We start from the raw sequence: 22937 nt of genomic DNA, 5'->3' as shown, positions 1-22937 counted from the left end.
TAGAGTCCCAAGACACAACATTTATCAATGTAAACCAAACGTCGAGGTAGGCTCATTGAGAAGAAAGAGGTGACTGATGTAAAAATATATAGCTGCAGATTTCTAGTGAGGATGATTTACTTTTCATCTGTGTGTCTTATATTCCACCTAATAGTTCTGATAGTTTATATTTTGATAATATAGATAATATCCTAAATTCAAATATGCCAAATGTAAATGCCCAATTGTGTATACTGGGTGATTTTAATTTAAGTAGAATAGTGTGGTCTAATCATATAGATGATAATACGCTCATTCCTAGCAATGTAAATAGTGCGAGTGAAATATTTTTTATTGATGGTTTATTTAGCTTACAACTTTTGCAAATAAATCATTTCTGATGATGATCTTAATAGGATGGACTTAATCTTTATTAGTCCTGATTTAAAATTTTAAATACATAAGTCTCTCGATCCCATATCTCCCACTGATACTTAAGCACCCTATTCCACTTATTATGGAACTAGAACTTTACAAATATCGTAGCCATCGCGGAGATACTACTCCTAAATTTAATTATGCGCGTTGTGATTTCAATCGAATTAATAATCTTATCATATCTGAGGAATGGTTAACCTTATTCGCGGATCGTAGTCTTACTGAATGTTTTGATATATTTACGAGTAAAATTGTTAAAATTTCTATGGAAAATATTCCCCGTTTTTCACGTGGTGTTTATAAAATTCCATGGCATAATAGACAATTAAAAAAGCTCAAGAATCTACGCAATAAATTCTATAAGTTTTATAAAACTTCTGGAAATTTGCAACATAAAATGATGTAATGAAACGCATGGTGGAGTATAACTTCCTTAATAAATTTCTTTAAAAAAACTATTTATTAGGATTCGAAAGTAATATTAAATCAAATTTCAAGGCATTTTGGAGTTTTATTAACTCAAAATGTTCGTCTTCGATTATCCCGGCCTCAATATCTTACAATGATAAAAAATCAAATACTATTTTTGAGAGTGCAAATTTGTTTGCCGAATTTTTTGGATCTAATTTTGTTCATGACGGCATACCGGATGATGTCTCGAGTGTTCAGTTTATTTCATCTCCGCTTGACTTTGGTTCTTTAGTGTTAACGGACATCATCGACCATAAAATATTTAAAGTGTTCTAAGCAAATAGATGTGCATCAATTATCTGCATTCTTTCTCAAGCAATGCATTTCATCATTGGTGGAATCAATACTATTCTTATTTAATTTGTCCCTTAGATCAGGTAACTTTTTGGATGAGTGGCAAGTTTTTAAATCTGGGAGTAAAAATGATGCATCGAACTATGGACGAATTTCTAAAATAAATAATATTGCCAAATTGTTTGAAAAGATCTTTAGCTCAAAGCTTTCATTTGCTATCAAACCATACATATTGCAGTCCCAACATGGTTTTATACCAGGTCGATCTACAGTTACTAATCTTGCTGTTTTTTTCAATTACTGCATCTCGGCGTTTGCAGATGGTTTACAAGTCGATTCCATCTATACGGATCTATTTAAAGCATTTGATAGAGTATCTAATACCTTACTAATTCACAAACTACAGTTATTTGGATCTCACTCATCATTTTTAGCCTGGTTGAAATCATATCTAACACACAGAGTTAACTTTGTGGTTGTTGATGGTGTAGAATCATTTTCACATAGAGCAACCTCTGGGGCTCCTCAAGGAAGTATTCTTGATCCTCCATTTTTTGTTATTTTCATCAGTGATTTCTCAAAGTGCTTTACAGCGTGCGAACATCTTCTTTATGCCGACGACTTAAAGATATTCAAAAAGATAAAAACTCTCTCTGATTTTGAAACATTATAGTTTGAAGTAAAAATACTATGCTTGTACTATTCATAAATTTTTTAAATATTAATTCTTAGTCTGAAAGGTTTGTAAACCATTGACTTAAATAAATAAATAAATAAACAAATATGAATATATCATACACATATTTAGCAGCCGAGGCTGTGGTGACCCCAAATCCTTCATGGAAATAGGTGATGGGGGGCGGGTTGGCCTAGAAGGTTTTATGTAGTCATATAAATCGGTCCCGAGATGGTCGGGCTAGTACCTTAATGGTGCTTTGTTACCGGAACATACCGGATCTATATCCGGCAAAGCCCCATCAACATTTTCAAATGCATAAAATATAAATATCTGGAGAATAAAGTTCAAAAATTTAGCTAAATTTTGAGCACTACTGCCTTTTCATCAAACCAAATAACTCGCCACATCATAAATCAGACTTAGGCAATTAATTTCGTGTGACTTGGTTTCCCAAAGGATATTGTTTCAGTAAGAGTGTGCATTGAAAGTTTGATTGTATATTTTAATATGCTTTTGATTAATGCACGTATTCTTTCTTCTATTTTTGATATTTTTGGTCAATCGAGCGTATTTGCCATAAATAAATTTTATATAAATTGTACGCTTCAAGCATCATAAATTGAATGAATAATTATCTTGCAAAAAATGCGATTAGTTAGTATGAATCCGGGATGAGTCTAGTCTTTGTATGAGTTGAATTGTTACCTTTTGTTTGAGCATATCCTATGAAGAGACTAATTGTACCCATTTATACCCAAAATGGATCTATAGGACCAAACCCTTTGGACCCATATGGGAACATATCAATAAGAACTCAAATAGGGACCAGTCGCATTTTTAACCACAATGGTACTAGAATGATACTCTAATGATAGTGGACGCTTTCTTGTGTTAAAAGACGAAAACAGTAATCCAAATGCAGAAGAGAAAAGTTTTACCTGGTGCAGTAATAGAACATTTTGCTCGATGCAATCAGAAGATGAATGAATTTATCAATAATGGTTATGTTAATTTGAAAATAAAAACATCTCCAAAATAAGAACCGTAAAGCAAGTGTTAATAATCCGCCGCAAAATGTTAATGCAGTAGAGATAATAAAGGAACATTATAAAACTACAAAGTTGATAATGGGGATTCCTTTTTGATTTTTACAATTTCTACAATGGCCGGTGGCATGGCTACTGAGCCTTCTACTTTGGAATGCTTCTATTTGATGGCTTCATAAACGTCTGCGGTTTTTGTGTTTATGCGCTCGCCTTATGGCTCGCTTTGGCATAACCAGCCGAAGGCCAAATTATGAATTGTCGACAAAATGCGTTTTGTTCCGACAAAACTTTATCTCTAAAGGGATTGATATTTTTTGGTTGTCGGATTTGACTTTACCAGACCACAACTGACCATAATTCACCAACACCGCTAAAGAATTTTTAACATTTATCACTCAGATAGTTCAATTACTAACATAAACACAAATGTCCAGAGTAAATACAATACTGTCGAAAAATATACAATAGATTGGCAACTCAAAGTAAACGCTAACAAATGTGAAACTGTTCTGTTTCGCCCCTCTATCTAAAAATGCAACTCAAACATTAAAAAAAATTAACAATTTTTGTTGTTATATCGGCCTACTGATTTTAAGATCGCGGGTTCGAATCGAGCTCAAGGCCTAACAATAATTTTTTATCATTATTATTGTTATGATAAATTTTTTCTTAATTGAAAAAATTTTTAAATTAGAATAGAAGAAAGAAAAAATTTTAGACAACTGCCAAAGCTCGTTGTATAGATCCATTTCGGGAACTGCTAAATTCTTTCATCGGCAACGTTTAGGCGCCGCTGCTATAACCATTCAGCCATCACAGCGGTTTTTTGTTTGTCCTCATTAATCCTACTTCTATTCTGGTTCGTGTCAATTGATATTCACAACACTGCGACATCTGTTGCAGAATGGCTGTGAAAATTGGACTTGTTTGTTGGCAATGCTGCCATAGTGTCATATTTTTATTGACACTTTTTCCCCGTGCTCTGGGATGTAATGAAGACAAACAAAAAACCGCTGTGATGGCTGAATGGTTATAGCAGCGGCGCCTAAACGTTGCCGATGAAGGAATTTAGCAGTTCCCGAAATGGATCTATACAACGAGCTTTGGCAGTTGTCTAAAATTTTTTCTTTCTTCTATTCTAATTTAAAAATTTTTTCAATTAAGAAAAAATTTATCATAACAATAATAATGATAAAAAATTATTGTTAGGCCTTGAGCTCGATTCGAACCCGCGATATTAAAAAAAATTGGAAAAAGTTCCAAATTATTTCGAACCAATCCAATCTCATAATTAAACAATCCGAGAGAGTCAAATACCTTGGTATATATCTGGATAAATTTTTATACTATAACGATCACATTAACTAGCAAATAACGAAAACTACTAAGCCGTCCCATGCTTATAAAAAATGTTCTCGACAAATTTTTTGGATAAAAGGCTCAAATCCATTATGTATCAAACACTTTTAAGACCTATAATTACGTATGGATGCCAGATTTGGTTTAACATATCCCCATCATACATGGAAAGACCGAGCAAATTTGAACGTAAAATTTTGAGATCCTGTACTTCCTTGTACAGGTCAGCATATAGTAATTATACAAAATACATTTCGAATGCGAAGGTCTATAATACAGCAAAAGTACCGAGAATTGACTGCCACATAATAAATTTGACAAGGAGATATATACTACGCTGTCTTAACAATGACAATAACACACTGATAAGTGCACCCTTCTATGAAAGCGAAGAATACTTTTCCCTTACAGTTAGAAATGGATTTACACCCCCAGTATCATTCCTTTACCTTGACAGGAATTTATTTATACAAAATAAAGATCACATACCGATAATCTATCAAACATTTTTAGAAGAGCGAATATGAAAATAATCACCTCGAAAACAATTAACACAGAAAACAAACGTTTTAATACATATATTTCTACCAGAGACAAACTAGAAGCATCTTCCATCATAAGACAATGCCTGTGGCTAAATCACATATAACCACAACACCTGCTCATGCCGGACATGCGACATAACTTTTCCCTACTTAATTTTATCTTTTATTAAATATATTTAATCAGGCATTGTTTTTTAATGTTTTTTTTCTTTGCGACATAATCATAGTTCATACATGCTTTAAGTTAAAGCGGTTACACATAAGTGTTATCAACTAATAAAATGTTATATTATATCATATGTAGCATGCCAAGTACATGAGAACTCGTCTAGAGTCATTGTATAATTGTATTATTAAATGAAAACTATTGCTTATTTTAGTATATAAGATCATCAACATCGAAATAAATAAACACTAAAAAAAAAACAAAAACAAAAACAAGAAGTTTTAAAATTAAATTGGCGCAAAAAACCTGAGCGGGCACTGTCGGACAGGGCCTCTTGTACCCCTATGGATAGTGTGGGTCAGGTCCTCTTTGTACCCATACGGGTACTGGCGGACAGATCCTCTTTCTACTCTGATTTATACCCTTAAGGGGTATTGTTCAAGGTCTCCACAACGGGTGATTTCGGTCAGGTCCTCATTTTTGATTACTGTCGGCCAGATCCTCTTCGTACCTCTACGGGCGCTATCGATAGATACTCTTTCTTCGCCTACGAGTACTGCCGGATAAGTCCTCTGTTTATCCATACAGGAATTCTTACCGATTTTAAATTAAATAAAATTAAAATTTTTTTAACTATAATGCACTATTTTTAGTTTCTTTTTTATATTGGTATTGTAGAAAAATATAACAAAAAAAAATCCTGCGATAATGAAACCTGGGAGACCGGCATATTAAACTCGGTATGCGGCTCCGGATATTTGCGAAATAATTCGTTTCATATCCATACAATTTTTTTTTATTTTACCCATTTCTTTTTTCGTTCTTTTTACTGTTTCTTAAAATTTGCTACATAAGTTTGAAACTGAGTTATCCCAACTGTACCCAAAAGGGACTAGAGGGGATCAATTACACCCCAATAAAGACAAACGAGATCAATCGCAGATCACCCACTTTAGGGATTAATCGGATGATTTTTTGCAGGGTAGTAATTAAAATATGTACACACACAATTGTGTGAATTGACATAACAAAAAATATTTGCTAATAATGCATAAGCTTTATACATACATACGTGTGAAATATTTGCAATTCATTAATCATTCACAATTTTTTTTGTAAGTATGTTGGCACAATGGGCGCAAAAAAAACTGACGTACACTAAACGGGTGTAGAAAATAATCCAAGTATGTTATAAAAAGTTATCTATTGCATATCGAAAACTTATCGATTTATTATCGAGAACATGAAAAACGCTACAGTGATCTGGTAGTTTGTTGGATCTACTTATTACCGGATCAGTATAGTTTACCGCAGGCGCTACTCCTTCCACTAGTTTGCAGACATCGGTGTACACGTGTATCGCGTCGTCCGCCATTTGGGAACGCTTGCGCTAACCATCCACCTCTTTTGTGACCCTAACAGCATCTTCGAAGCGCAGATACGGAATCAGGTAGTAAGAAAAAAAAATACCTGGCGCGGTGTATCTCCAAAGAGAATTAGACTCAGCTTATCCTCCAATTCGTATCGTGCTCTTCTTTAATTTTCCCTACAAATTGACGGGACGGGACCCACATGTTTTATGCCACCTCCGAACGGCATTCGCAAGACAGCTAAATTTTCACTGAGAAGATTTTCATGGCAGAAATACACCCAGAGTGTTTGCAAATCACTGTCGACGGGCGACACGGCAACCCATCTTAGAAAAACGTTGTTCTAATTTAAAAAAAAGTCCTTTTTCTCAAAATGTTTGATGTTACTTTGAGTTGAACCCCAGGTAGTCTGTTCGTGCTAGTATTCTGTTCGTCCTGTAATTATTGAAGCTATACTACAATGCTCATAAGATCTGCGCTCATGCTGCGCCGCGGCACTGAGCCTCGTTGCAGTTGCTAACGCGCTGTTTTTTCCCTAAAGTCTACAGTATATGCAGGAATGTGTAGTATGGCATACAGTACAGCCGTCGGGTTGTTTTCAGGGCTCGCGTAATACTAAGAATTGATAGCCTGCACACGCGCTCACATTTTTTGAGAATGTTCTTTTTTATAAAGGAATTGCTTACAGAATCGCTGTAAAAACGCAATGAGAAAAGATGTCGATAGACCCCACGTACACCCCAGCATTGTTTTGAAGGCATAAAGTGCATTCGGTACCTTATTCCTTTTCTTCCCGAGATTCCACGCCAACCTACTGTCTAGAATGACTCCTAGATATTTTGTTCAAGCTTTTTCCTGCTCAGTCAGCCCTCCTAGCGTACGTATTTCCAGTTTGAAACTTGAACCTCTCAGTAAACAAGGTCATATCTCTTTTCTCTGCATTGGCGGTCAACCCGACATTAGATGCCCAGGTATGTATATTCCGAAGCGCCCGACATATTAAGCAGCTAATTGTTGGAAGGCACGTTCCACTTGTGACAGTTGCAACTTCATTTGCGTAAGCCGTAAGCTTGACGGGTCGCTCATCGAGCAATTTCTTAGTGGCCAGCGTCCACAACAGAGGTGATAACGTGCGTGCACCTGTCCACTGATTTCGTGGCCTCATACAACCCACATTCTGAATTAGTTCTCACCAAATTACGATAGGATTTCAATTTACAAAATTTGTATGAATTTTTATTTGGCGTCTTGCAAGCCACTGACACTTTTATCACTTTATCCATCTTTGGTAATGAGTTATGACATTTTTCAAAAAAGTAGGCGTGGTTATTGTTTCGATCCCAACAGTACATCAAATTTCGTAAAAATACTTCCATTTTTACTCAAGCCATCGTGGTAACCGACGGACGGACAAGGCTCAATCAAAATTCTTAACATATTAGAAAGTCTATATCTATGTCGATTCCTTTATACCGTTATTAAGAACCGTTAAACAATCAAAGATAAAATATCCATGTGATCAAGTACACGCCGGCTATAAAAATCCATTCAATACTAAATTTTTGTGTACAAAAATAAGTACACACTTGGTTTATGCTGAAAAAAACTGAAAAGCAGTGGCTCAAAGCTTAATTGATAATTTTCATCTAAAATATCGCAAATTCCCTAACAGAAACCACATTCAAAAAATGTCAAACGTTATTCAAAGGTAAGGAGAATTAATCAAAATTTCAAAAATGACCATCAAAATTTTCAAATTTTGTTTCAGAATTTCTAAAAAATTTTTTAATATGCAGTTTTGTAGCCCAATAAATTTTAGTATAATAATGTGCATTTTTATTCATTCGATATATGGAAGAAATTTCTCAACACCCTCGCCGAAAAAAATTCTGAAACTTCAGGAAATTTTTGAGCTATTTCTAACTTGCATATTATTATACTAGAATTTATTGGGCTACAAAACTGCATACTCAAAAATTTTCTGGATTTGAAAATTTTGATGGTAATTTTTGAAATTTTGATTAATTCTCCTTACCTTTGTAAGTAAGCTTTGACATTTTTTTGAATGTGGTTTCTGCTAGAAAATTTGCGATATTTTAGACGAAAATGATCAACTAAGCTGTGTTTTGAGTATTCTTCAGCATAAACCAAGTGTGTACTTATTTTTGTGAGTAACATATATTTTTCAACTTTAGTATTTTTTATACTCAGTTTAGCAGAGCTCACAGAGTATATTAACTTTGATTGGATAACGGTTGGTTGCACAGGTATAAAGGAATCGAGATAGATATAGACTTCCATATATCAAAATCATCAGTATCGATAAAAAATTTCATTGAGCCATGTCCGTCCGTCCGTTAACACGATAACTTGAGTAAATTTTGAGGTATCTTGATGAAATTTCGTATGGGCACTCATCTCAGATCGCTATTTAAAATGAACGATGTCGGACTATAACCACGCCCACTTTTTCGGTATCGAAAATTTCGAAAAATGAAAAAAATGCCATAATTCTATACCAAATACGAAAAAAGGAATAAAACATGGTAATTGGATTGGTTTGTTGGCGCAAAATATAACTTTAGAAAAAAACTTTGTAAAATGGGTGTGACACCTACCATGGCGATATCTCGAAAAGGCGGCCACCCATAGAACTAAGGCACCCTCCCTTTTAAACACCTTTTAACACCTTTCATTTGATACCCATATCGTACAAACAAATTCTAGAGTCACCCTGCTCCACCTTTATGGCGATATCCCTAAATGGCGTCCACCTATAGAACTACAGCCCACTCTTAAAATACTCTTTAATACCTTCCATTTGATACACATGTCATACAAACACATTCCAGGGTTACCATAGGTTCATTTTCCTACATGGTGATTTTCCCTTCTCAGCTGAGTATTTAATGTTCGGTTACACCCGAACTTAGCCTTCCTTACTTGTTTTTTTTTTTAAATTTCATCTTCAAGCTATCATAATTCAAGAGAATACAATTTTTATTGTCGCATCATTATCTTATTATATTTATTTATTACTTACAATCGTGTGCGCTACGATGTTGTCTGTAGGCTTGTTGTTGTTGTAGAAGTCTGTATTGCTGATTTTGTTGTTGGGTAGGTTGTTGTGGCGTATCTTGAGGATGTTTACGTTGAGAGGAACGGACACTCATTAAATAATTCGCTAGCTTCGGTGGGGGAGTCATTGTTTTATTAAAAGAGAGAGTCTTGGATTGTTTAAAAAATACACACAAAATTATGCAAAAAAAAATCAAATAAAATTATCAGATGATATTTTTAAAATAGTTCCGTCATTGCACGCTACACCACAGCGACTTTTCTTTTTATACATGCACGTCATCAATTTTCTTTTTCCCACTATGATTATCTCTGTTTGTTTGCAAATTTTTTTTGTTTTTGTTTTATTTCACACACAAAACACCGTTAAATCAATGCGTCCAACGTTGGCAGCGCGCGCTCGCTTTACGATGTGAAATCAAATAAAAATTGAACTGAATAACGATTTGCGTCTCGCGAGTTTTTTTGCTCGAATCATTGCTGTTCTGGCTATAATGGCCATAGCTGTATATACTAGTCATAAAATTCTGATCTGTATGATTTTAACGGTAATGCGAATCACTCATACACACAACCGGCACTTTTATTCCGCTACTTTGTCTATGGGCAGCTGTCGTACTGACTAAATGTTTGGCACTATCAACTCACAACATAGTTTTGCCAGAGCTAACAGTAAATTCTAATAGTAGACGATGAGTCCATATTTAACATTGTCATGGTTGCTTTGTGGGCCAACACTTCGTAGAGCACGCAATAAACAAGCTTTGTATGAAACACTCAAAATATTTAGTTGCTTGACAAACAGCCGCTGTTTGCCCTTTGCCCTTCTGTACGCAACATTTCCCAGTCATTACAGTCGACAACTGTCAGAGATTTGCTAGATTTGCGGTAAATGTAAGCTGCCACCAACAAATTTGTCGGCATTTTCTCGCATTTATATGGTTTAGCATTGTGGGGTTTGGCTGTCTATCCTCTATGCCCATATGCTTGTAAAGCTATTTTTATACCTTTCATGAAAATGAAATGGTATATTAATTTCGTCACGAAACCCAAAATTGTAAGTCCTTAAAGGAAAATAGATAGACCCACCATTAAGTATACCGAAATAATCAGGTTGAAGAGCTGAGTTGATTTAGCCATGTCCGTCTGTCCGTCTGTCTGTTTGTATGCAAACTAGTCCTCATGTTTTGAGATATCTTGATAAAATTTGGTGAGCGGGTGTATTTGGGTGTCCGATTAGACATTTGTGGGAACCGGCCGGATCGGACCACTATAGCATATACCCCCCATACAACTGATTTTTCAGAAAAAGAGGATTTTTGTAATATCTTACTCAATTTAACAGATTGAAGCTTCAAACTTCACCATATACTTTCGTATATTGCACATACTGTTGCCTGAAAAAATTGATGAAATCGGTCGTATATATAGTATATATCCCCCACAAACGATTGTTCAGATAAGAAACTTTTCGTAATTACTGCCCTATTTTAAGGGCTAGAAGATTCAAATCTCAACGAATGCTTACGTATATAGCATATATTGTTGTCTGAAAAAATCATACAGATCGGTGGTATAAATAGTATATATATGGTGGTATATATAGTATATATATTTTTTTTTTTGCGATTTCAGCCCCATTTTAACAGCTAGAAGCTTCAAGTTTCACCAAATGCTTACGTATATAGCATATATTGTTTGCTGAAAAAATGATAGAGATCGGTTGTATATATATTATATACTTCATATAAACTATCATTTTTGCCCCTTTTTTACGGATAGAAGCTTCAAAATTCATCAAATTTCATCAAATGGTTACGTTTATGTCATATACTTTTGAAATACGTGATTCGTAGTCATAGTTTTTACATGCAGACCACAAAAAACGTGAAGCTTTGCATCCTCACACAAAGTACCTACCTATTTTTTATTTTAGATTTATCTTAAAAATCGTTTAGGTATGTAGATCTGTTAACTATATATTTCTTATCTTATACATCCGATTATTATGAGATTACGAACGGGATAAGATTATTGTTCAGCCCCATTCATGAAATGTATGAAGGCTTCGGCACAGCCGAAGACAGTCCCGTCCTTACTTGTTATCATTAACTCTAAGAACGGTTGCATGTGTATGTGACGTACTTAAAGATGAATGAAAATGTGAGCGAAATTAGAAAACATGCAGTGGGTTATTTTGATATATGAAACCATAATCTACATCATTCTTATCGCTTTGGTTGACACCACGAAATGTTTTTTGCTCAGATGCTTAACCTTGGGCACAGACCTCAAAAAACAAAGTTAACAATACCTTGGACGAATAGTTTTGAATATCAAATGTCTGAATCAAATTTCAATTATCATTTTTAATTAATTGGCGCTTAGCCGCCTAAAAGATTTTGGCCGCTTCGTTACAAGTCACGCCAGTTGTCACTGTTTCGCGATAGCTGACGCCAATTGGGAGCACCAAGCGTGGTCAAGTCTTTCTCCACCTACCTCTCCCAACTCGGTGAACATCGCCGCCTTCCTCTGCTTTCAAACTATGGTGTCGACTAAAATACTTATTTGGTCGGAGCGTCTTCGTCCATTCGCATAATATGACCTAGCCAGCAAAACTTTTGGGTTTTATTAGCTACGTTCGGTGTTTGTGTCCTATACTCGCCAAGTCAAGGCTCCAGCTTTAAGAGACGATAGAGTTGCCGTAATCTCGAAGCAGCAATTAAGCTAGGTCCTAAAGTCTTCTAGTACTTGCCAAGACGATGTAGTTATTCTATATCACAAGTTCTGGAACATAATTAGGATTATTTCCTTTGGTTATCAAACAAATTCTGTGTCCATAGTGGACACATTCAGCCTATGTGTGGTCTTTATTGTGGCCTTTAACGTGTATTTATTAACACCCCTTGCTGGTTCCTCACGAATGCGCCAACATGTTGGGTATATCTAGTCGCTGATTTTACATTATTTAATTAAACAAATTTCTTTGATTTCTTTTAACCGCGAAGCATAGCTAATTTCAAGGTCTTAGGCCATAGTCAGGGACATTAACCCTTTCATTGGATTTGCCCAATATAATGGACACATCTTCAAAAAATTTTAAAAATTACTTTGCTTCATATTTTTAGATTTTGCTTTATAGCAAACCTAATTAAGCTAGAACTGCCTATGTCCTGTCCATTATAATGGACAAAAGCATTCAACCGTTGCAACGGTTGTTATTCAATAAATTTTTTATTGATTTTTTTAAATTTTTTCGTAAGTTTTGTTGTAACTTCTATGTGTTTCAATTACATTATTTAATTTATTTATATACATATTTATAAAGTAATATGTGTAAGGTGTGTGTGCAGCTGTCTCCAATACAGTTATAGTTGATCGATTTTTACGGTATATGTACATATATAGATACTATTTATTTAGGACCAACCGATTGATTACTTTTTTCAAAGTTTAATTTTGAAATAGACTAAGGCTTGTTTTGACTTTTAGACATGGAAGATAAAGTAGAAAAAAGAGAAGATGGGAATACAAGAGACCACTAACTGATAAAGAACTGCTAGAAGCAGTCGAGAATGTATCTGATCTAGATCTATGTGAAGTAGCGAAGCAGATACTCACATGCTGGCAAGTTAAATTGCATTTAGAAAACCACTTGAATCGGAGTCTGAAGGAGATTCAAGCGAAGATGAAGACTATTATGCGAAGAAAACTTTGATTGCAGTGCAGCATGATCGGAAAGTACTGCGTAATAGAACACTAGTGACATCAGATATGCATAGTGACGCAAACTTTTCGAAACGTTCTCCTCATGCTGCTGCTGTAGATGCCCCAGCACCCCAAGCAACTGATGACGATGAAGGTACAACTATCGAAATTCCATGTTTGTGTAAAGGCACGAAAAACCGAACAGTCGAATGGCGAAATGTGAGAAATATGACAACAACTGATAATGCCCCGAAAATTCAACCACTTCATAGAGTAGCATCGGTGAATACACCATACAAGTACTTTTACAATTATTTAGATTATTCGTTTTTCAAAATGGCTTCTTTCTATACAAATTTGTACGCCGTTCGAAATGAAACGACCAACTTTCAGCCATCTACACCTAGCGAAATTCAGCAGTTGTTTGCTTTGCACGGATTGCTAAGCATTTATAAATATCCGAGACAATATGAGTGAGAAAAGGTTTTACAAACTTTGGACACACCTTCATATTTTTGATGATACTACACGACCACCGAACAATTCAGATAAGTTTTTCAAAGTAAGACCCATGCTGGATGCGATTCGGCAGCGTTTGTTGGAACATTCATTAGAACCTTATTTTCTGTTATATCATTCCTCCATACACTAATATTGGGCCAAAATGGGTTTGCATTAGCATTTTCTATAACATTGGCTGAATATTGCTCTACAACCTTTGACTTGCTGTGTCCATTATAATGGACCACCCACAAAAAAGTAACCCGAGCAGGTCAAAATCAAATGAAATTTTTTTATATTTTCTTAGGGCCTAAGTGGTGGGAATATTATCCTAAAAAAATTATTTCACTGCTAGTTTGGTTTAGCCATTGAAAGGGTTAAAGTCATGAAACAGTTACTTTATAAAAGACTTAACGAAACCCTTATTCATTTTCAGTATTGCCTTTCATCTACACATAGCCAAACCTTCCTCTTCCATATATCTACTGTTACAATGATCGTCAACATCCTCATTACCATCGAAAAACACTATTCCTGCTCCCTCTCTTTTACCTAATCTTCCCTTTCTTTTCTCTCCAGCTTTTCGTTCTCCGTTACCTCGATTGCTTCTATTTCTCTTTATTTTACCTATCCGATTTCTATTCCACTTCATTGCCTTTTCCTTTATCCTATTTAACCCCTCCTACTTAGTTACAAGATTTTGTTATTCTGATTTGATTTATGCGCACTTTTTGAGTCTCCTCTAGTATGTTGGGATGCATATCAACTCATCCATATGATTATTCACATTGCACTGGGCTTCCTCGTATTAACACATCAAACATTTTGTTGTAATTGATATATGTAAATATATGCATTAACTAATTAAGTTAGTTATAAGAAGCCATTTGTGGTTTTCATTGTATATAAAGAGCTCTCATTTTTAGAAGATAAAATTCTGTAGTAAAATAATATCGATAAATTTATCGTTAGTTTATGGCATCCCCAAGATTAATCACTTCAGTATTTTATCGCTTTTTAAATTGCATAGTCATATATATTTTAACGATAACGACAGAAGTTGATTGTATTTAGCACATTGATTTTCGCGTGGGAGCAAAGAAGGCTCGAGTATAGAAAAAAAAAAAAAAAAACGTTGCCAATGACACATTCCATTCATAAAAACTGGAAGTAAACAACATTAATTATTTAATGTGTTTTACATCAAAACAAAAAAATTTCTTCAGTATATTTACAAAAGAAAATTTATCGTTAAAGACTTGCTCTATATTTTGTTCACACGAACTTTAATCGTTAACGCACAGTAGCAAAACGTGAACTAAAATAACGGTCTTTCCATTTTGCATTTTAAACGTGACTAAAGTAAAAATAAATATGGTATAAGATAAATAAAAAAAAAAAAAAAAACACGCTAAAATGATAAAAAAAGAGATACTAACATACGCACGAATAAACAATCAGAATGAAAAATACAAAACAATATCAAAAATCGGCAGCGGGGCAACAACATTCAAATACTCAAATACATCACGTATACGCCCCGTTGTGCACATTCCGACCACTACCTGCAAGTGGCTAATGACGACACTAATTTGCGACAAGGTAGCGCACATATGATCGTTTACACGTGCGCTTATAATGTATCTGGATGTATGTATGTGTATGCTATGTATTTTATATGGTGAGGGAAATTATGTGCGAAAAATAGATAAAAAAAAAGAATAAAAATACTTAAATTTGTACGCATGTACAAAAACGGGCGCCCTCTTCACGTTTTCGTTAAGTATAACGGTGGCTGTGGTATGAGGGTGGATTAGGTTAGGTTGAACTGGCCGGTCCATGAGGGCAGTATGATTGTTTACCATAACGAAGGCCCCAGGTTCAAATCCAGCAGCAGGTTATACCAAAAACTTCTTATTTACAGACTAGAAATAGTTTCTCAAAAACAAGGTCACCTTCGGAAATGTTTTACACTCACCGTGAGTGTAAATATCTCATGAACATCTATATAGCAATAACTGATCTGCCTGGCAAGTTCTCTTAAAAGGCCGATGGAATCAGTTGACTGCTGGGGTACATACAGGGATCTCCGAGTGATGTACAAAAGCAAATTGTTTATCGAAAATAGCCCGTTTCAAATATTTCGTAAGTAAATAGAAAACTCTACTGCGATACTGAGAATAGTCCTATAACACAGTGCTCAATTACAGGGTCTTAGAGTAACGGAGATGAGGGATAAGGTCGCAATAACGTAGATCTCTTAAAGCTCTGATCTATATCCACTTTCCTTTAGGTGTCGGTGAGTAAATACATTAAAAAATACAAGGCGCAGTAACTTACAAAGAGATTCTTGGCCAAGCTTTTCTTTCAATTTTCGTCATGCTCATTTAAATGTTTCTCACAACAGCATCTGCAAGGCAAATCAGGTTTACTGGCAAGTTTTTTATTGCAGAAATGCTCTCGGATTATTTGCCCAATCACTGCCGAGGGGTAAACTAAGAAAAACTTTTTTTAATTGAAAGAACTTTTTTCCAAATGTTTGATGTGGCTTTGCCCGGGCCACGATCCCAGGATCTTCGGTGTAGTAAATGTATAGCACCACGGCGACAGTCGGTGAGTAAATGTGTAGCACATTCCCCAAATAAAGTGTGCATTTTTGTGATGGGCGGATAACATACTCCTACATTATGAGCACCTAACCCTTTTCCATGTTTAAGTCGATAGAGTTGATTGGCATTTTTTTTGTGTTTCCAAAAGCGCAAAGGAGGACCAGAGCCGGGGATAAGTGCAGTACAAAGCTATATAGCTTCAAAGGTAGCGCAACGCAATTGTCAACCTCACCTACTCGAGAGAAAATCTTGTTACAAATTTGAGTGTATCATACACATATTTAGCAGGCGAAGCTCCTCATGGGCGCTATAGCCTAGAAGGTTTAATATGGTCATATTAATCATTCCCGGGATGATGGAGCAGTACATTAAGGGTGGTTTTTTATTGGAACGTACCGGATCTATATCCAGCAAAGAACCATCACCATCTATAACACTCCCCACGGCTAAACAGCACTGGCCCGCAGAATATTGTCAGGTATAGAGAAAAACATGAATTGAGGCATATTGGAATGCATCCGGCCTTGGAAAACTGAGAAGTAATCATAGGATCCTGCAGAAAGATCACTTCCAGTTGGTACGCTTATGCGAAGAAGAGTATTATAAGTACTGCTGTGAAACCTAGCTCTTAGCAAGAGAGAACCAGTCTGCTATAATCTTTCTTGGCCGCTGTTTCGATAATGCCTTATATGATAAATTATTTAAGAAATGAATAGTCTTACCATTAACTGAGTAAATTTTGAGATACACTTATGAAAAGCTTTCCGCTACAATGCGTTTTTGAAGTAATTTCCCGATATTACGTTTTCGAATTAGCAGGCGAGACGTAATGATATGCCACACAGACATCGATACGGGGATGTTTCGGTCAGAATAACTGGACGTCACGGTCATACATTTCGGAACTAAAGAAGTCGATCTAAGCACCAAATAGATTAACGAGCTGTCTAAAGACTACGATAAGCGGTATTATGACAAAAAAGACGCCACGAATTATTTGCTATTGCAATGAGCATTAAATTGTCTCGTAAGCTCAATATACAAGATCAGACCAAAAAACTTAGAAGGTCGATACAGCTGCAAAAACATATCACCAGCCTTGTACAATGAGCTTTACTCAAATCTCATTTGGGAAGTCTGCCCTATAGAATCGTCTATGAAAATAATAGAGGTTGCGCTCAAAACCACACCACAGCTGTGTTGTACCTGTTGACCTTGGGCTAAGAGCCAAAGAGCACTGCTTTAACAGCAACCATACTTATTGTGTAGTGGGAGTATGGCCCTATGTGCAATGTAGTAAAGTGCCATTTAAAGACGAAAAGATCGCAAGGTCGTGCCTGCACTATGAAGATGTTTTGTAGCTATCGATGGTTGGACAAAAGGCAAGGGCGTAAATCATAAAGAAATGTGGAGTATATATACAAAACGGTAGTAATGGAAAGAGTAGTGCGCCGGCGTTTGATGCAACGATCTGTGGTTTACTAAATCAATGCTGCTGTCATATTACTAAAAATAAGAGTGGAAGCAGGTGAAGGAAGCTGTGAGACACATCATGCTCACATTTCCCACAACTTTGAGGTTGTGGTTTCAAGCATAAAGAAAGGATAAATTTCCATATCTAAATCCATTAAAAGAAATATGTCGAAGGAGCTTAATAGATTTTGTCAAAAACGGTTGTCGTATTTTTTAACTTAGAAACCAGTGTATGAGCTGCGTTTTTTAGAGTTTTGAGAACACTACGGACGATATATGTCTATACATTTAGATCATCCCAGGGCCAATTTAACTTATGCCAAAAAATGTAATTCAGGGTTGGCATAAAAACAATATGCCTAACGTATTTGTGCCAGAGCAAGGCAAGTGCCAAGTGCGTGTTCCATATTTTCGATTTCCAATCCATCCCTGTACTCACTGTAGAAATTTCTTCCATCAGCCAGTACTCCGCTCAAAGTTAATACAATGGACATACGAAGAAAGTAGTAAAATTTCTTAAAGCTCTTGGTTGCAATTCAACTGATGCAATTCCTCTGGAATTTGTGACAGAACTATCGACATTTTTAAGGCCGAAGTTCACATTTTGCAACTGAAACAAATTTGTTATATTTGATTGATTGGGGCTACAAAACTGCGTACTCAAAAAATTTAGAAAAATTAATTAAATGTCCGAAAATTCTCAAATATTCGAGTTTTTTAGAGAGAGAGAGAGAGAGATTGAGTTGCACAGGTTTAGTTACAAAGCTCATATCGAAAATAAATAAGAAGAGTTTGATTACGGAAATTGTATACAAATTGCTACAGTTGTTTGTGTGTTTACAAATTCATACCTGAAAATATCTCTTTTTTTATTAGCAACATTATAAAACGTTATAATTTATAAACGTACATGTGTATGTTTATCCAAAGCAAAACACATAAAATTATAGATAGATATACATCAATGCGATTTGTATGTCATGAAAACGGGTTCACTTTTTCTACTCATATTTACGTTTGATAACTTTTGTATTTTTTTTTTTTCAGTTCCATTTTCTACTGCATTTGTAACCGTATTTATGTATATATTTACAAATACATATGTATGAACATACGTACATATAGTGCAGCTATACCGTTTGACCGCCGTGTTGTGATGGTAGCGTGCTCTGCCTACCAAACGGAAGATCCTGGGTTCACGCCCCGGGCAAAACAACCTCATTAAACAACGGCATTAAACATGTAGGTCCCGTCCCGCCAATTTGTAGAAAAACTAAAAGGAGCACGACGCAAATTGGAAGAGAAGCTTGGCCGAAGAACCCTTCGGAGGTAATGGCGCCTTACATTTATTTTTTATTATTTTAAGATAAACGCTTAAATATTCTAAGAATATATATTGGTATGTACCCAAAGGAATTACGATGGTGCTAGACACAGATTGTGCTTTGATTAGTTTAGCTTAGACTGACCCTCTTATCCACAGAAAATACAATGCAATTTTATAAAGCTTTTTTAAATAACATTTCAATACAAATTTCCAATTATAAGAGGTTTACAAACCTATCTTGTGTCTAATAAATTAGGGGGGGTAAGTTAATATTTGTGGCAATAAAAACATGCAAATGTTACACATATCCTCAAGGCATACATAATTTAGCGTACAGATAAAAATATACGTAACCCACAAAAAACTAAATTTATTCGGAAAAAGTATATTAAACCAGTTGTATTACAAACTTCTAAAATCTGTACTATTTTGAAAAAAATAAAAAATAAAAAATGTAGCTTCCACGAAGACCAATACAGAGAAATGAGATATTAAAAAAAAAAAATAACTAAAGGGTTGTTACCAAGTCCAGTACATACAAAAACAAGTACGTCGTGAGTACTGGTAAAATACGAGAGTGAATTCGCATTTAAGTCTTGCCAATACCCGGCCAGAAAATGCGATTCAATTTTGCTGAGGACACTATGGACTTCCAGGGAAAGTATAGACATATTAATTATAGCTTGCTTATGCTTTTTACGGTTGATCCAAGCTATTATTATCTAACTTATTTTGTATTGTTGATTTTCCGACAGGGTGGATAAATGGTGTATATTGAAACGATTTTCCGCCATTCGTTCGGCACTGATGATGGCACAACGCCGGAAAATCGTTCCAATGTACATCATATTATTATCTAAATAGGCACGATCTGTGTTTTTGCTGGGCTCAGAAAGACCAGTTGGTATCTATGATTATCTAGTTACTTCTGGAGTAATGAAGGAAGATTACGTGCAACCAGGGTAACATCTAGGCAAAGTTGGACAGACCCCTCAGAGAAAATTTTCTATCCAGCCTACTTCTAAAGAGAATCTAGACAGTTAGTTTTAGCACATAAATGTATGTTATTTTCTCTCTCTCTCAGAATATAGAGTAATCCGGGAGAAACTAAAGAGGAACGCATACGAAACCTATTTGCTATTCGCAGAATGTATGGAACGTTTCCTGCAAATACTTATCGATTTATTTTCGCAAAGTTCTCGATTTGTTATTAAAGTGTAACCAAGTTGTTATCGGTGTATTATCGAAAAGTTATCGGTTATATTTAAAAAACTTATCGATTAGTTTCCGAAATGTGACCGATTATTAAATGGAAAGTTATAAATACGTCATCTAAAAGTCATAGATGTGATATAGCTAGTGTTAAATTTGTTATCGAAAAGGTATCAATTTGTTTTCGAAAAGGTTTCGACTTGTTATCGAAAAGTTATACGTTTGTTATAAAAAAGTTATCGATTTATTATCGGAGTGTTAGAAATTTGTTATCGGTGTGTTATTGATTTGTTATCCACGACTTATTATTGTGTAATGAAACCGATACCGATAAAACTTCAATCTAAAACCGATGATACATCTATAAGCGATAAGAAATGAAGTAGATTTCGCTATCGATAATACGCCGATAGTGAAACAGTTACTTGCCCGTATCAGTTTTTACCGACTAGAGGCGAATGGAGCTGTTCTCAAATATTCCGAAATAAATTGCTTCTGGTAATTTTGACTTCTGTTTTGATTTAACTTAAATCCCTGAGCGAGCTCTAGTTCACTTAAAAACATTAACTTTCTAGACGTACAAATCGAACTTAACGAGTAACTGGTCCTCATACTCTTCTTTTTCGAGCTATTGCTAGGACGAAGTTTACCAGTTCGTGGAAATAATGTTTGCATTTTATTTGTATGGATTGCATTTTACCCTTCCCATTTTGAAATTTATTTCGTTGGTATCGAAAAATGTCAGAAAACTTTGGTTTCGTAATTGCAATAAAACAAATAAGCAAACGCCTTATGGAATTATTTAAGATTACAAAGACTTTAACAAAAGTGTTTCAGTAATCCTTTTCAACTTTTCAATTCAAAGAAATATCAAAAGAAATAAATATTCATATGCTTTTCGTTAATTTTTAGATTTGAATTGCAATTTTATTTAATGCGATTTTCGCCTTTTTCATACGAAAATCTTATTATATTTGGCCCTCGGTATAATTCTCTTTGACTGCCGCATTTTTATTTTATTTATTTTTGTTTTTGTTTGTTAATCATAAAATCTCTTTGCGTGAGTAATTCAAGCTTTTGCCTTAAACCTGCTAAGATGTGTGCATACGTGTGTGCATTAGTGTGGTTTTTTATTTTTTTTTTTTATTTTTTATAAGATACCGCCACCTTTACTAGAATTTCAAGAAATTCGTCGCAAAAGTGTTTTTCTCGATGAAATACTAACAATTTTTTAGAATAGAAAAACAAAAATGTAATATGTTTTCAGCAATTTTTTGGAAGTTTCAGCAAAAGATCGAGTGTGAGAGGTATTTTCGCCAAGGCCTTATTTAACCCTTTCGAACCTGTTGGTACACCTTATGTACCACTAAATGTATATATTGGACTAAATCACACTCAAACTGAATAAAAACTGTACCAAAGCAGGCTTTTTAGTTTGTCTAAAGGTACATATAAACACGAAATAATTTTCTCCTGTGCAGTACGCTCAGTTTTGAGTTAAATAGTAAAAGATTCGGACACGTGTTTGGTTTTTGAATAGTATTCTTAAAAAAAAAGTTGTAACTTCCAAACAAATTATTTTTATGGAAGATATTTATTTTATTTACAAGCTTTAGCATATTTAGTGAAACATTTACATGGATTTGCTTGAGTTTGTGGAGTTTCAGTGAGCTGGTACTTATATGTACCAGTAGTATTTTATACTGGTACATATACGTACCAACGGTGCCTCTCTTCAAAAAAAAAAGTATTCTCTCGTCTTTTTTTTTTATAAAGAAATACCATCTCGAAAAAACTGAGCTTAGACAAAATTACCGAGCTGCTGATTGATGAAATACTTGATTCAGATGACGATGATACAGGCGCTGATTTTTTAAACGGAAATGATGATAATTATTTGCCAAAATTCGGTTCGTACGGCGAATAATCTGGTTCCCTTTCATCATCAATAGTGAGCTATCAGATTTTGAAAGCATTATAGCACCGAACGAATTTGTGGGATCCAATTTAGCACATGACCATAATGAGAATTACATCTCAACAAACTTTAGGTTATAGTCAGCTCTTTGAGAAAATTCCATACCTATACATATTATAAGTGATTACCGTGGACGTAATATAAGTCCGGAAATTCCTCTCAATTCTTTGCGCTTTCAAAAATTTTAAAAAGATGTTTCCTCAAAGCATGTGCATGTATATCGTATAATGTACAAATGACTCCATTTCTGAGTTTCAAACCGCAAAAAAAAGTGCAAATATAGTAAAGACTGATACAAATTATTCTGGGCTCTATGTTCGTTATGTCTTATATCAAGACTGCAATATCTCGTGACCGCTATAAATTTTTGGCATCAAAATTATATTTTGCATTTTCTCAGAAACCAACTGATTGCAGGAAAACTTATTACATCGACGATGTTGTGGAGTATTTGAAAAGTACATTTCAAAAATACCGGCAGGATAAGGTTAGGCAGAGAAGAGATGAGTCGATGGCAAAGTTTAAAGGAAGATCATCCTTAAAACAATATATCCCACTCAAATCAGTAAAACGTGGAATAAAAATGTGGCTGCGATGTGACTCTGAGACGGGATACATATATGATTTCAATATATACAACAGAAGAGAACAAAATCAATACTATGGAACTTTAGGCGAACGTGTGATGAAAGCTTTAGTTAGTA

The 22937-nt window shown here is 34.9% G+C and overlaps 1 protein-coding gene across 3 annotated transcripts in view; it reads right to left on the bottom strand.

Moving 5' to 3' along the window:
• Window positions 1-10215, bottom strand: part of Hk (Hyperkinetic) — a 232227-nt gene extending 222012 nt beyond the window's left edge. Inside the window, exon 1 of one of the 3 annotated variants that reach the window (XM_067785798.1) lies at window positions 9391-10215. In XM_067785798.1, the coding sequence (XP_067641899.1) occupies window positions 9391-9553 (163 nt within the window). In that variant the 5' untranslated portion in view covers window positions 9554-10215. The remainder of the gene's footprint in view (window positions 1-9390) is intronic. The other 2 variants (XM_067785796.1, XM_067785799.1) reach the window with 2 other exon arrangements.
• Between the last annotated feature and the right edge of the window lie 12722 nt (window positions 10216-22937).

This window comes from Eurosta solidaginis, chromosome 4 (genome assembly GCF_040869045.1).
Source record: "Eurosta solidaginis isolate ZX-2024a chromosome 4, ASM4086904v1, whole genome shotgun sequence".
Classification (NCBI taxonomy): domain Eukaryota; kingdom Metazoa; phylum Arthropoda; class Insecta; order Diptera; family Tephritidae; genus Eurosta; species Eurosta solidaginis.
The sequence above is the reverse complement of the archived record's forward strand: the minus strand, read 5'-3'. Positions and strand labels throughout refer to the sequence as shown.